This window comes from Podarcis cretensis (assembly GCF_951804945.1).
Source record: "Podarcis cretensis genome assembly, chromosome: 10".
Taxonomy (NCBI): domain Eukaryota; kingdom Metazoa; phylum Chordata; class Lepidosauria; order Squamata; family Lacertidae; genus Podarcis; species Podarcis cretensis.
In genome coordinates this window covers 30,473,867-30,489,280 of record NC_137179.1, presented here as the reverse complement: position 1 = coordinate 30,489,280, position 15,414 = coordinate 30,473,867, and the positions used below count along the sequence as shown (strand labels likewise).

General features: G+C 45.1%; 1 protein-coding gene across 1 annotated transcript in view; it reads left to right on the top strand.

Annotated features, from left to right (window-relative positions):
* Positions 1-6,451: 6,451 nt before the first annotated feature.
* SUN2 (Sad1 and UNC84 domain containing 2) overlaps positions 6,452-15,414 on the top strand; it is a 34,896-nt gene continuing 25,933 nt past the window's right edge. The window contains exons 1-2 of the mRNA XM_079994568.1: positions 6,452-6,908; positions 10,639-10,805. Of these exons, the coding sequence (XP_079850694.1) occupies positions 10,675-10,805 (131 nt within the window). The 5' untranslated portion in view covers positions 6,452-6,908; positions 10,639-10,674. The remainder of the gene's footprint in view (positions 6,909-10,638; positions 10,806-15,414) is intronic.

Sequence of the window (15,414 nt, the reverse complement as noted above, 5' to 3'; positions counted from 1 at the left end):
CCCTCGGTGTTCATAAGGGCCTCCCTTTTCAACACTTTCTTGTAACAAGAGGTTTTTCAGTTCCCATGAAGTTGAATAAATGTGATGAAAATAGAAGATACATGCAATATTTGACATGGGTTGCATTTCACTAGCTAAATTATCTCGGCTCCAAGCCTCCATCTTAAACCCAAAGGTTAAGCTCAGCACAAGACCAGGCTGCTGGTTTCAGGGACCCACCACAGTAGAGGGCTTACTGACGACGGTGTCTGGCAAGCCACCTGCTATTTTAATTTCCCACAATGCCCTTGAGTGTTGGGTGCCCCAGTGCATTCTGGGAAAATTTAAATGGTGGGAGACTTCCCAGACCCACCCACTGTCACTAGCTGGGGGAAAGGGTAGGCTGGAGGGGGGAAACAGGTGTCAGTGGTGGTGGGACCAAGGCAGGAATCAATGCCAAAGCAGACATCAGGACTTTTAGAAGCTACTTATGAGTATTTGACTGACACCAAGAATGCTTCAGCAGACCCATTTGGTCTACCTTGTTTTCAATCAGTTGTGTGTTTGTGTAAGTTCTATATCCGTGATAATTCTTCTGCAGACATGTTCTACTAGATAAATTGATCGCTACCCCTTATATTCCATATGTGAGTTGGGTCTTTTCCAATTCGCAGTGTGACCAAAGCCTGAGTGGCTCAGAACCACACAAGTCTTATTTAGTAGATTGGGAAATCTCTCGTATAAATGAAGAACGATGGAGAAGAGCTGTAGTTTGGAGGTCAACTTTCTGGAATTAATCCTGCTTATGTGGCAGTAGAGAGGGTTCACTTTGTTATGAGAGAACTAAATGTCCCTGAAGATTAGTAGGTCATCATAAACTTTTATTTAGCCTTGACAGTTCAAGCTAGTGGGCAGTGTCTTAAATCACAGAGTCTCTCTCTCTCTCCCTTTCTCTCTCTCTGTGTGTGCAGGGTGTGTTATGTCTGAGGTTGCAATCCTGTACAGACTTTCCTGGAATTAAGCCTCACTAAGTACTGTTGAACTTACTTCTGATTAGAAACTGCATTGAATGGAGCTGTATTTGTTTTTTTCTTTTTTTTTCTTTTCTCTTTCCTGAATGAACCTTTTCTTTTACTTTCTGTTATAGTAAAGCAGGGAAGCTAAACCTTTCAGCTTCAAGGACTGCATGCCTGAGTGCCCCCCCCCCCCCGGGGTGCTCCTCCTGACTGGTGTTTTATTGTGAGTGTATTCCGAAACATATTCTTGACACAACAATAGTGCCTTAATGGTGGATTTATTTTGCTTTAGTTTGTTCTGCAATGCTATCTCAGCGCTACCACATCATTGCTGTCCATAGTAGCTACCACACAACAAAAGCAGGACAAAAATAAAGTGAAACATTTGTGGCATAAAAAATTACAGGATTCCAGCAGGAAGTTACAGGATATGCACTGACTGGAAATGAAGCAGTTTCACAATCCCCTAACTTTTACAGGTGCAAACTGTATGGAAAGTGGAATTGTGTGTGAGTGCCCCAACAGCATAATCATTATGAATGTGCGATAAAAATGATATTTGTAGGCCCTCTCCTCTCTCTCTCTCTCTCTCTCTCTCTCTCTCTCTCACACACACACACACACACACACACACAGTCTCTCTCTCACAGACACAGTCTTCCCTATGCTCAGCATCACAAACAGCCTTCTCTTTACTCTCCTATATAGACAAACAGCCCTTCTCCCTTACTTTTCCTTACCTTACACTCTCACACACTTGTAAAGCTCCAGCCCAAGTCCACATGACAATTAGAATTTTACACCACCTCTCCTATCCCTGGGTTAGACGGGAAATTGTTCTGATGCAGTGTAAAGATGTATTTTCACATTCTGTTGAATTGCGGGATGAATTGCAGAATGGTCCTGACTGAGTGGGAACAATACAGCACAGAGCAGTTCCACAAATAGGTGCTCTTAGCTTTCCCTGTACTGTAATATCATGCCTAGCTCTGACCATGTCACAGATGGATGTTTGAAGAGATGTACAGTCTAACTTGTGAGGAAATGTCAGGAAATGTGTGTATTTCAACAAATTGTGAGATTTACCTCTTGGTTTTAGGGCACTTCCAGATTGGGATCTTCTACTGTAAACAAATCATAAGGATTGGATTTCTCTTTGCACGTGTTTTGCACGTTAGCTTCTACCCATTCCCATTTTTTAAGTCATGGATATTGATTGCTATGCCACCCAGAAAGTTGTCTGTGGACAGACGCCGGCTGCCTCGGCCTGAAAAGCAAGATGAGCGCCGCACCTCATAGTCACTTTTGACTGGACCTAAATGTCCAGGGGTCCTTTACCTTACCTTTACCTGCTATGCCACTACTTGTCTTCCACACCAGTGGGCAGATCTTGACACAATGTATGTGGTGGGCTGCTTTTCTGTCCCTCCCCTCAAATATTCCTCCTCTGCCTTCTGTTTTGGACATGTGCACAGATATCCGGTACCTGTACATGCACACCTGAATATATACCGGTATATTCACAATGGCCCAAATAGAAACTTATTTTGTGTGTGTGTGTGCAGGAAATGTACATTTCCATTTAGTTCTTTTATTTTTATGTTTATTCTGCCCCTGTCTTCCCTCCCCCACTCCTGCAACAAAGGACTCCCTTGTGTTAATTAGCCAGGGATTATAGGACTTTGCATTAAGGATCATTAAGCTTCTGGCATGGGGAGAATTAAAGGGAAAAAGGGCAGAGAGAACACATTTCCAACACCATTCTGATACCATTTGTAGAAAACAGAGAGGACATGCCCACCACATGCCTAGGGTGATTTCCCTCAATCTTTTACCATTTCATTCCACCAAATAATACATTTAAAAATTAAATCACATAGTTTAAATGGAAATCCTATTTATCCACCTGCATCATATTAGTATGCCTGAATGGCTCAGTTGGTTAGAATGTGATGCTGATAATGCCAAGGTGGCAGGATTGATCCCTGTATGGGAAAGCTGCATATTCCTGCTTTGCAGAGAACTGGATTATCCTCAGGTTCCCTTCCAACTCTACAATTCTATTATTCAAGCCTCAGCACAATAAATTCTCTCTTAGTTCCACTAGAGGGAGTTAGATTCTAATCTCTAGCATCATTTCACACCAAGAGTGTAGCTGGAGTGAGGAGAACAAAGTACTGCTTAAAACAGTTGTGGGTTTGGGCTTTTTTCTTAGATTGTGTTAACTTCAGGCCTGTGCTTAGGTGTTCTCTCTCCTCCTTGTATGAATGGAATAGACTGTCACACTGCCAGATTAAAAGAACTAAATAAATCTCTCTTGCTCGTTGAGGATTAATGGCTATAATTTTGGATTCTAAACAGGATGGAAAGGTGACTGAGGCTGCACTTATCCAGGTACACCAGTAGAAAGAATAGACAGGAGAGAGCGCTAGTAATGAGTGCACTAGTGTAGTAATCCAGCTGATTATGTTTGTTCCAGGATTTTACTTGTACTGGGAAGTACCCAGCACACAAATACCGGTAGGTCCTTCTGACTGCTCTGCAACCTGTTCGTTCCTCAGCACTGAATGCAGAACAGGTCCTTACAGCAGTTCCTTCGCACATGAAGGGCATACTAAGCAACTTACATTTCCTGTCTTGGCCCTTTCATCTCATCCTGCTCTAACGGAAGAGAGAATTGAGGTTGTTATAACAAATACGTATTTCCATCTGGCTGTAGCTGAGGAAGAGGTGAGGCCGCAAAACCCATCCATTGGTTCGGATCACCTACTGTTTTGTGCCTCTCCTAATGAAACTGTTTTTAGCGGCCGTTCTACTTGGGAAGATTTTTTTGGTGCTCAAGTTTCCTTGTTTTCATTTTCTTTCTCTCCCCTCCCCCTTTCCTTTTGTGCCATGTGTTTTTGGTTGTAAATCCAGAGGCAGCTCCTGTATCATTTTAAAAATCTTTGTACAACACCTGCAACATTTTAATAGTTTGGGGAAAATCCTAGTTACTGAACATAATGTCATTCCTGCCCACCTCTCTCTTTTGGCAGCACACGGTTTTAACTATGGAAAGGTGAAATAGAAATAAAATGATGTATGTATGTATGTATGAAATAGTCCTATCAGACTATATCCTGGGTGCCTCCAGACTGTCACTATTTTCCAGGAGGGATTCGAGCACATAACAGAAATGTAGGTTTGTGTAGTTAAAGTGGATTAAAGTGCTTTGTCATCCCGCAAGCAAATCAAGATGAATGCTCATTGCTATATAACTGCCCTGCAAACAAATTGGAACAAATGCTCAATAAGGACTGGGCATAGTCTCTACTTTGTGTAAGCTTTGTGCAAGCAAATCAGGCCAATTGCTTACTAAAGAGGTCCTCTGGAGGAGCCCACTAAAGATACACAATTATTCTGCATATACAGTGGTACCTCGGGTTACATACGCTTCAGGTTACATACGCTTCAGGTTACAGCCTCCACTAACCCAGAAATAGTACCTCAGGTTAAGAACTTTGCTTCAGGATGAGAACAGAAATCATGCTCCGGCGGCGCGGTGGCAGCAAGAGGCCCCATTAGCTAAAGTGGTCTTCAGGTTAAGAACAGTTTCAGGTTAAGAACAGACCTCTGGAACAAATTAAGTACTTAACCCGAGGTACCACTGTACTTGCTGCAAAAGCTGCTTTTCTAAGGAAAGAAGTGATGCAAACAGGAGTCAGAAAAGGGGTGTAATTGGTATATTTATTTATTTATGATAGCCCAGGGTGCCCATCCCTTTCACTAACTGAGACGAAACAGGAATATACTGCCTACTGCCTATCCCACTCCTACCGTGCCACATCTATGGCCACCTGGCCCAGCCCACCACTGGAACGTCCCCCTTTCACTGAAATTCAGTGCTCCCAAAGCGGTGAGTGGGATGCTGCCTCATGCGCTTCTGCCACCTGAGGCCTCCACATGATGGATGGGCCAGCTCTGATGATACCACAATAGCCTGCAGAACCCAGATAACATTCCTGGTTTCTCCCTCTGTTCTTCCTAGAAGTCATCAACATTTGGTACCTGGGTATTTCTATAAGATGGGCTGCCACAGGGAATCCATGCCTAGTCTCTGAGCAAATTATACATTATTGGTTGCAAGCTGGTTATTGATTATACTTTTTATTTTCTTCCCCTGCTCTTTTGGCCACACAAACGTGTGCTTCAGGATAACAGGATCGCTGATGGACTTACACACATCATAAATTAAATAAAACAATTTCATTCATTTAGTTGTACTTAAGTGAAAACAGTGTTCCACGCACTGGTGGCATTTAAGGCTTCAGTTCTCACAGTGGCCAACCACAGGGGCCTGGAGGAAACCCACAAGCAGGACTTGAACACAAGACCACTCTCCCCTCTGGTGGCTTCTAGCAACTGCTATCAAAAGCTTACTGCCTCCATTGTGGCAGTAGCCACTGTTAGTCTGCTCCTCCATTAATTAGTCTAATTAGCTATCTAGATTGGTGGCCATCACTGCCTCATGTGGAAGCGAGTTCCATAGTTTAACTATCCACTGCACAAAGAAGTCCTTTCTTTTAATCTGTCCGGAAATCTCTTCTCCCCTGAGAGAAATAATTTATGTTGCTTTTTTACTGCCTTTTAAAAACAAATGTTGCTCTTATTACGTAATTGCTTTTTTTATAAAAGTCATAAGGCCATATGGTTATAATGGTGCGGGGATTTTTATCTGGGGGCTTTCTAATATAGCTTGTGGAACAAATTGTGGTTAAAGATGCTAGCATAAAGAACAGGTGTTATATGCTTTTGCAGAAATTGTGGTTAAGAAGAACACCAAGAAAACAAGGTATTGACATGCTTCAGTGAAATAAAGGAACATTGCTAAAAACAGTATATAAGGGGCTTTGGGGAACGGGAAAGGGAATGGGGGTTGGATTTTACATTGCAATAGAATAGGCGGACGCAATAGGTGTAAACTTCGCATGCCCCTTTCTTAGTGGGCGGCGAAGGAGGGACTTGCGCTCAGGAAAAGGGGTTTATATATATTCATGTTTTGGTGTGTGCCTGCTTTTTCAGGTCACCCACCTTGCAAGTGTGTATTTTCAATAAAATACTGCTGCTTCATCAACTTTGCCCAGACTTTATATCAGAAGGGGTCCTAGGACTTAAGTCCTGGGGGACCAGTATTTATATCTTACATCCCCCTCCACTTTTAACATGCTTTATTGACAGGATGCTGCATGAGCTCCACATTAGAGCAACGCTCCCCACAATCGCTTCGAGGAATTTTTTAAAATACTATATTACTATTACAGTGTTTTATTGTAATTTCTGCCCGCTAGAGGCGCTTTCCCCGCGGCGGCCTTCCTAATACGTCTCAGCCTCCAAGGGGCGGGGCGGAGGAGAGGGGCGGAGCCACGGCCTGTCGCAGCTTAACCCGCCGCCGGGGCCGACCTCCTCTTACGCAACCGGGCAGCTGAAGCCAGGAAAGGGAGCTGGCGAGGAGGCGGGCCCGACGCGCGCTTTTTGTTCAAACCCTCCAATGGGCGCAGGCCGTCGGGAGAGATTGACGGCGCGGGTCAGGTGCGGCTCTTGCCAATAAGCTCCCGCTGCTGGGATTTGACAGACGCACGCACACAAAACCCGGGCCATATTGTCGCCGTGCGGCTTCTCTAGCGCTCGGAGCAGGCGGGACCGGCGGCGGCGGCGACAGCAGCTCCCGAGGATTAACTTAATTAATTGCAAAAAGGATCCACCAAGCTGACCTCGCGCACATCCCCGCGAGGCAAAAGGGCTCTCGAGGGTTTTTATTTCCCATCCTTATTGTTGTCGGCATCTCGGGCGCTTTGCGGGATAAGTTTGTGCGCTTCAGGAGGAATCCCGGCTTGGAGAGGCAGAAGACAAGAGGAGACCGGAGAAGAAAAAAAGGTGGCGCCCTTTTGTTTCGTCTTGTTTTTTCCTCTGCCCCAGAGTCAAGCTCCCCTTGCGCTGCTGCCCCAAGTCCTCCCCACCCCATTCCCCAGAAGTCACCCCAGGCGAGCCCCCCTCGCGCTTAGCCGCCCTGCCTTGATTTCCTTCCCTGGCCCGGAACAAAGCGCCACTTCTTCTCCTTCTCTGCCGCCTCTTTTAATGCCCCCCGTTTAAACAACAATATGAAAAGACGCTCCGAATTGTCTCTCCGTTTATCTCTCGGCTTATCCCCCCCCCCCCCGTCCTTGCAAGGAGCAGCGACGACCCGCCTGGCGCATGCTGCTTTTGTTGTTGTCCTCGCGAGGCACTGGCAGCTGCGGCAGATCGGAGGGACTTTTCCTTGGCAGGGAGACGCGTTGAGGAGGGGAGCGGCCCCATCCCGGGAATGTAACGCTCCTCGAGTTCGCTGGGACTTTCTCTTGGAAGACAGGGGCTGCTGCTGCTGCCGGAGGAGGGTGTTGCAGGGAGCAACGCGAAGCGGGCAGGGTGGGACTTCCTGAGGCCGCCCTCCCTCCAGCGCCCTCCCCGCGTGGCCGCCGGCTGCGGGTAACTCAGGACGCTTCATTCGACTGGCCCGTTTTTATTTCCCCGCTCAGATCTGCTCCCGGGTCCCGTTCGCTCTTTCTTTTACTGTTTGTAATTGGCTTTGAGTGGTCCCTTCAGAAACCGTTAGCCCTGCGACCGGTAACTTGCAACGGCAGCCCTTGCCAACCTGGTGCCCGCCCACCATAAAGTTCAGGACTACAACTCCTATCGCCCCTGACTATTGGCCGTGCTGGCAGGGGCTGAAGGGAATAATTATTATTATTATTATTATTATTATTATTATTTTATTTATACCCCGCCCATCTGTCTGAATTTTCATAGCCACTCTGGGTGGCTCCCAACAGACTATTAATATTAATAACAATAAAGCGATAAAACATCCGTCATTAAAAACTTCCCTAAACAGAGCTGCCTTTAGATGTCTTCTAAAAGTTGATAGTTGTTTATTTTCTTGACATCTGATGGGAGGGCATCTTAGGGCACTCAGTCCACAAGCGAGAGAGTTGTTGCTAGTGATGAATTTTAAAGGGGGTGGAGAGGGAGGTTCATAACCACTTGAAAGCCCGACTTCAGTGGTGGCTCATTATTAGTGAGGGGGGGAAACAGAACTTTTTTGAAGAGTGTTTTTATTCATTATATTTGCTACTCCACCCCTTCCCCATACAGAACTTGTGAGGGTAAAATGGCACCCTGAGTTCTGTTGTGGTAGGTTGGACTGGAAGAGTGAAGTGACTGGCCCAAGGCCACCCAGGTAACTTCATGACAGGATTTGAACACAATCCCCGCCGCTACCACTAGTCCTTGTCCAACCAGGATGGGGAAGCAGATGACAATGGACATTTTTGGACTTCAGTTCCTGTCAAGACAGCCAGTGTGTTGTAGTGGTTACAGTGTCAAACTAGGTTGAGAAGTAGATTAGGCTGAGAGACAGTGATGGGCCCAAGGCCACCCAGTGAGCTTCATGGCCGAGTGGGGATTTGAACCCTGGTCTCCCAGGGCCCTTGTCTGGCACTCTAACCGCTGTACTGTACTGACAGCCTTTGCCATTATACTTTGTTCAGTGGCTTCTGCACATGTTCCAAGGTTAGAGAGTCAGCCTTTACATTGGGAGCAAGTTTCAGGACTTGTTCTTTCTTCTTGCCCTTGCAAAAACCTGAACTGGGCCCTGAAAGGACTCCCTTTTCCCCAGATTTCTCAGTCATTCTCCTTATTGGGGAGAGTGGGGGTGAAACTTGGTAAGAAAGAAAGGAGCAAGGCAGTTTGGCACATGCATAGGAAGTAACTTGACAGAGGTCCCTTATAATCTGCTGCTTTCTCCCTTCCTGTTCTGAAAGGAGGCCAAAACTGATCCCTGGAGTTAGCATACATTCTTTCTATTGAATCCCCCCAGGGATAAGTGCTGTTTCCTAATAGCACTGAACAGATGCCTTTGTACTTTTCTTTTGCTCTTTGGGATTTGATGTAAATGCCTCTTTACTTTGCGCCCACATGGAGTGGGGAGGAGTCTCTTGTGGGCTGCTGTAAAATGATGGAAAGGGGTGTGTGGAGCATAATAAGCCCTGTTTACAGTATAGTTCTAGGCAAGTACAGGAACAGCTTGAGCATCCTGCTTCTGTGAAGGGAAGGGTTTATTTTTTATTTTTTTTTACAAGGATTCAGGGAAAGGAATCTTCTGCAGGCAAGCATGTGAACTGTCAGGATGCTGTTTTGCCAATGTAGCCTTGAAGAGAATCAGCTGCATCTCTCAGAATAGCTGTGGTGTAGGATTACAAACACAGGCTGGCATAACATGATCGAGATTTGACTGGTTTTGTTATTGAAGTTTCATAAGTGGTTGCCTATGAACAGCCTGGTGACTGCTTGCTTGTTGCTGTGATTGTAGAGAGCCAGGGAGGCAGACTTTATAACCGTATAAGGGGTAGATATTTGAGCAGAGTCAGGCTAGGTTTCTGCTGTTCAGACTGTTTTGCATCTTGGCAGGCAAATCTGCAGGGCGGCTGCCTGGTGGTGTATAAATACAGCCGCTGCCAGAGGGTCACCTAAATGAGCCTGACTTAAGTCTGAGATGGCTCTCTCCTTGGCTGGCCTGGGACATGTGTTCTTTTCTTGGCCAAGAGCTCTGCAGCTCTCTGCCAAGTTTTGGCTCCTGGTGCTCTGAAAAGGAGCATGTGATTCATATGTCTGCTGGTTAGAAAGTTGAGCTCACGTGCTCAGGCCAGCCAGACGGAGGCTCTAGTGAAGGGGCCTGTAAGGTAGCAGGAACTTCTAAATCTCAGGTCGCAGTTCCTCCTGCTGGACAAGTAGCAATGCCCCTAACCCTCCTGTTTCAAGTAGAATTAGTAGATCTGTATCAGTTACCCTTTTACAAGTGTTTTCAGATGAGCTGTTTGTGCAGCATTCATTCTGATCCGCTTGGATGGTGGTCAGATGACATTTTGTCAAAGCAAGTGTTAGCCCAGTGCATTTTTCCATTGCTTTCCTTATCACAAAAGGTCTGATTTGGGGGAGGAAATGGGTTTGTTGTGCGAAACCTCCCACACATACCAGCCTAAACTTGTTAATATGTGATTGAATCCCAAATGTTTTTGTCTGGAATGTGGCCATGAACTCTGATATTGCCACTTGCTCAACTGAGTGGAAGCTAGAGAGGGTTCTCTGAGTGTGTAGAAACTAGCCTACTGTCCAAACATAAATTTTTCTTTTAGTTATTCCCCTTGCTTTTGACTCTGGCCCCACCCACCACTGGCATATGGCCCTTGGAAGGTTGCCCAGAAGGAAAAGTGGCCCTTGGCCTGAAAAAGCTTTCCCACCCCTGATCTAGATGACCCCAAGGTCTTTCCAACCCCTGTGATCCATCGGAGTGGCTGTTATATATGCTTGCTACACCTCTAAAACTTACACTGTCATGCCAAAGACAAGACTCCTGCCCTGGACCCCAGACTAGCTCTGCATGAGCCTGATCCTGGGATCTGTATATTTTCAAGAGTGCTGGGAATTGTAGCTCTGTAAGGCTTAACTGCATTTCCCAAGTTTATTTGGGGGAAGCTGTGTGCTTCAATTGCACAGTGCGGAATGTCACTGTGGCTGTCCCAGCTGCTGAGTTTGTGGACCTTATGCTCTCTTCTCTCTCTTGCTTCCCCAGGTATATTGACAAAGGTCTGGTGGTTTTCCTTTGACCATGTCCCGACGAAGCCAGCGCCTTGGAACTGTTCGTTATTACCAAAATGAAGATGATGACAACAGCAGTAATAGTGGAGGGAGTTCATTGCTGGGTAGTCAGCACATCCTATTTAAAGACGGCTCCGATAGGTAAGTCAGAACAAAGCAAAAGGGAACCCACACCTTTCCCTCCCTCCTAAATGTTGATGCACTACCAAGTTTCTCTGCAGCTCATTATAAAACATTAGCTTGTTATTGCTGCCTTTCACATCCAAGGGTTGCAAGTGATATGTAACTGGCATGAGCTGGGGATAGGAAGAGGCATTTTGTGTTGTGGGAGAAACTAATAGCAGCTTGCATGGTGCAATCCAAATTCACAAATTAGATAGATAAATAGATATTGCATTTTGAAAAATCACATTTTCCTTTTAGACGTTTGGTTGAGAATTTTCAGCACTGAAAGTTGTATTCGGACCTCAAACTGGATTTCAGATTTATAGATCTGAAGCATGGTTGAATTTAAAATCTGAGCACAGCTGTATTTTTAGGAAATTTATTGTTAACATCAAGCAGGGCCCAAACAGGTTTAACTGCAATATTAATCACAGCTATATTGCCCAGAGCTCTGAGTCTGCATCCTTCAAAGTGGTTCTTAGAAGACTCTCAACTTGATTCTCTTCCTACGCAGAATTCCAGTATAATTCTTGCCACATTCTCCCACATGTGACTTGTGATAACCCTCCCTGTTTCCACAGTTTTTTCCCAAGCAGCAATATAGCCACACCTTGTCTGATGCACAGCACATTACTTGATTAGAGGAGAAAGGAAGGGTTGCAGTACAGGAGAAGTAATTTTTCTAGTTCTTCAGCTTTGCTGGATGTGACATTTCCAAAGTTACAAATCGTATTTATTGCAGAAGTCTTAAGGCCCTTCAATGTGTTATTAAAAATTAAGTGTAGCACTAGAGTTAATCCTAGCCTTTTATAGAATGTACGGCGCAGCAGTCAGTTGGCACAAATAGGTGGTTATGCTGTGGGAAACTTACGTTGCTTTGAAAGAAAATAAAACTTGACAGGGCCCATTTTCAAAACTTGCTTTATACGTTTCACTTTTAGAAAGTAGCAGTAGCTTAGCACTACAATGCACAGCATGGGAAAAATATTTATTTATTTATTTATACATACATACATACATACATACATACCCTTCCTTTTTTCCTTGATGGGACTCAAGGTGGCTTAGTTAAAAGCAAGAGCCATAGAAAACAGCCACAGAATGCACCATGGAAAAAAGAGAAACTTATCCTCTTTAAAATCAAAAAAGTTATTGCTTGTTACAGCTAGGGAGTTCAGTCGCTTGCCAGCCATTACTGATGTCACATGGGCTGGCCACTACAAGTGCCCACTGTGCTTGCATTTATTTATCTATTTTTGCTTTTACATCCCACCTTTCCTTCATGAAGGTCAAGGTGGTATACATTGCTCTCCTCCTCTCCATGTTATCCTTACAACAACCCTGTGAGGTAGGTTAGGCTGAGAGATGGTTTCCAAGGTCACCCAGAGAAGGTTCACGGCTGAGGGAGGATTTGAAGCAGAGCCTAGTCCCACACTCTCACCACTGCACCACACCTGTCACCATGTGAAGTGGCCTCTATTTGCTGGCTGTAACGTTTTTACTGGTCCTCTGTACTTAGGAGGAGGAGGAAAGGTGGAAGAACTGACTGATAAGTGCAATGACACTCAAACCACTATCCTGCGCTCTCTCTCTCTCTTGAAGTTCGAGTCCAGAAACAGGTCAGGGCCACAGGTTCCCCATGACCAAAGAAGTTCAGTTTACAAAAAAGGCTGAGGGTAAGGGGAAGCTGTGCTCCTTGTTTTTCAGGCAAATGGCTTGTCAGGATTTTTCTCTTCCCCCTCACCCCTGGCCCAGTCAGTTGGCAACCCCATTTTCCATCTAGGAGTAGCTATTGCCTGGCTGCTGAGGTGGGGGGCGGGGCAGGTAATGCATTCATGCGCTGCTTCTGAGCTTCCCAGAGGCCTTTAGTTGGCCATTGTGGGAAAGGGATGCTGGACTAGGTGGGGCTTTTGCCTAGTCCAGCAGGGCTCTTCTGTTCCTCCTTCCTTCCTGTTCCATCACGAGCAGCTGCTAGACACTAAGCCATCCAGGAAAACCGCAGCTGCTGCAGAGGAAGCAGGCAGGAAGTAAGAGGTGGGAGAAAGAGCAAGCAGAGCAGTATATTTGTGTGCTGAGCACATCTTCTCTCGCTTTGCAGAAGATCCGTAGGCGGCTAAGAAATGTTGTCATCTGCCTCTGCTCCCCTCAACTTTTAAAAAACATTTTTTAAATAGGCCAGGCAGAAATAGCTGCTTGTGCTATTTAAAAATGCACTCAGCAGCAAAGTTGTATATCTCTGTATTACCCTGGGCATTTCTCCTAATTCTGCATGAAAAAACCATGTTCTGGTTTCTTCCTGTAATGGAAACACGTTGTTGATCCCTCAGTGGCTATTTCCTGAGCCGTCACACCTAATCTACAGACAGAGAGGTGAGACAGGAAGTATCATACCACAGCAAATATGAGCCACTGGTTTGGTGAAGTTATTATTGAAATTTTAAAGTGCAGGTGGGCAACCTGTGGCCTCAATATCAATTTTGTGGCTCCTGAAATTGCCTCATTCTTCTATATTGTCAGGGGTTATTCCTTTCCTCGTTTCCTTTTTTTTTTTTTTTTTGGCCTGGCTTCTTAAAGTGTGTCTCCCCTCTTTCTATGTAATTTCAGAACAACTGGAAGGATCTGAGAATGTGTTTATAGCACACTAAAGTCAGAAAGGAGTTGCTTGCGCTTGCTTTCCAGAACATTAGCTGTATTGATCTGTTGTATTAAGCTCTCTTGTATACTTACTTGAGAGTAACCCTGTCAAACCCAGTGGGGTTTGCTTCTGAGTAGACCTGCACGGGATTGAGAGAGGTAACCTCCAGTAGTTTTGATGACCAGTGGTAGGCAGCCCCCCAATAGATTGTCCCTGAGAAAATGTGTCCCTTGCACAAAAAAGGCTGTCTGGCCCTGTTTAAAGCTTCAGACCTCGTAGCACGCTTTTAAACTTCTGGGTTGCCTCAGTTCATCTGCAGTACGTCAGTTATATGGTTCAAAACATGTATAGTGTGTACAAGTGCCTGGATTGAGACATTGCTCCAGTGCTGGCATAAGAAAAGGAATAGAACAAAGCCACCCACAGAGAAACTTGTTCTAGGATCCTTTCCCCACTTGGAGCATCAAGCATGCCCCATAATCCCCATAATTTGAGAATATTTTGGGGTGTTCAGTATAGAGCATGGGTTTCCCAAGGGAGCCCCCAACCTGATTTCACCCAGCCCTCTTTGGGTTCCATCATCTGTTCAACAGAGAGGGGAAAGGGCTTCAGGCTTATGCAAACTGTACAATTGCAGCTCTTTCCACTGCAAATTAAAGCAGAAGGGGGAATGTTTCAGCAGATGTTTTGCAGATATCCATAAAGGTAGTCTGTGCATTTTGCAGTGGCTGTTGCATGCCTGCCTTTCAAAGTTTTGAGTTTCTAAATAGCTTTAACTTGGGGCTTGCAGTTTATCTGTGCACGATCTTATTTGCATTCTTCTGCAGAGATGACTGAATTCTTTTTAATAAAAACAAAAGCAAGCCAAATGTCATACACAAATGATAGTTGGTGACTTGTTGCTTTCATCTTTATCTCACCCTTTCTCCAGTGCACATGGTTCCACCTTCCCATTTTATCCTCACAAAAGTGTCATGTGGCAGCTAAGACTGAGAATGTGTGACTGGCCCAAGGTCGCCTAGTAAGAAGAGTCCCTGTTGTCATGGTGGCTGCTCAAATGCTCCTGGGAAGCTCACAAGCAGGGCTTGAGCATAACAGCACCTGGCGCACATGTTCCCCAGCAACTGGTCTCCAGATGCATACTGTCTCTGATACTGCAGGTAGTGCATAGCCAGCCACCATGATTACTAGTAGCCATTGAGCTTCACAGCTAGGCAGGGATTTGAACCAGTCCCTCCCTGGACCAAGTTTACAGCTTACAGCTTACTCCCCTTTCAGAGTATCTCACCCACCTGCAGTGCACAATTATCGCCACATAATGGACATTCAAAAGCCAGTTCTAATCCCTTTCAGATCCACGCTAACCTTGAACACGCATCATTTCCCCGTTTCTCTTTCTGTCCTGTTAAGTTCAGCCCCCAGATGCATGTCTGTTAAGTGGTGAGAGTTTAGTCATTACATACTACCAGCTTCATGTGTGTGAGCTTTGCCTTTCCCACACATTTATTGATTGATTAAATTTGCATCTTGTCTTTCCTCTGATGAACTCGGGGCAGTGTTTGAGGGTTTATTCCCAGCTCTTATTTTATCCTCATGGCAACCCTGTGAGGTAGGTAGGAATGGGAGAGAAAGTAGATAAAGTTTGCATATAAGGGCTGACCTTACAGCTTAGAAAAGACTGCTGAATTCACACTTTCCAAAATGCAAGAATCAAAATACAGCCATCCTTCAAAATTTGTAGTTCCCTGGATTCTTCGGTACAGTTCTACAGCCAAGTAATATGTCCAAAAATGCAAATATTAGAGGAATATATACCGTACATAACTGTGAAAATAGCATATAAAAATGCATATATTAGAGAAAATTGCTTTGCAAAAATGTGCATTGAACAGAACTGGATACAAAAATGTGTACATTAGGAGAAATTAGCACTACAATCCTGATGAATTT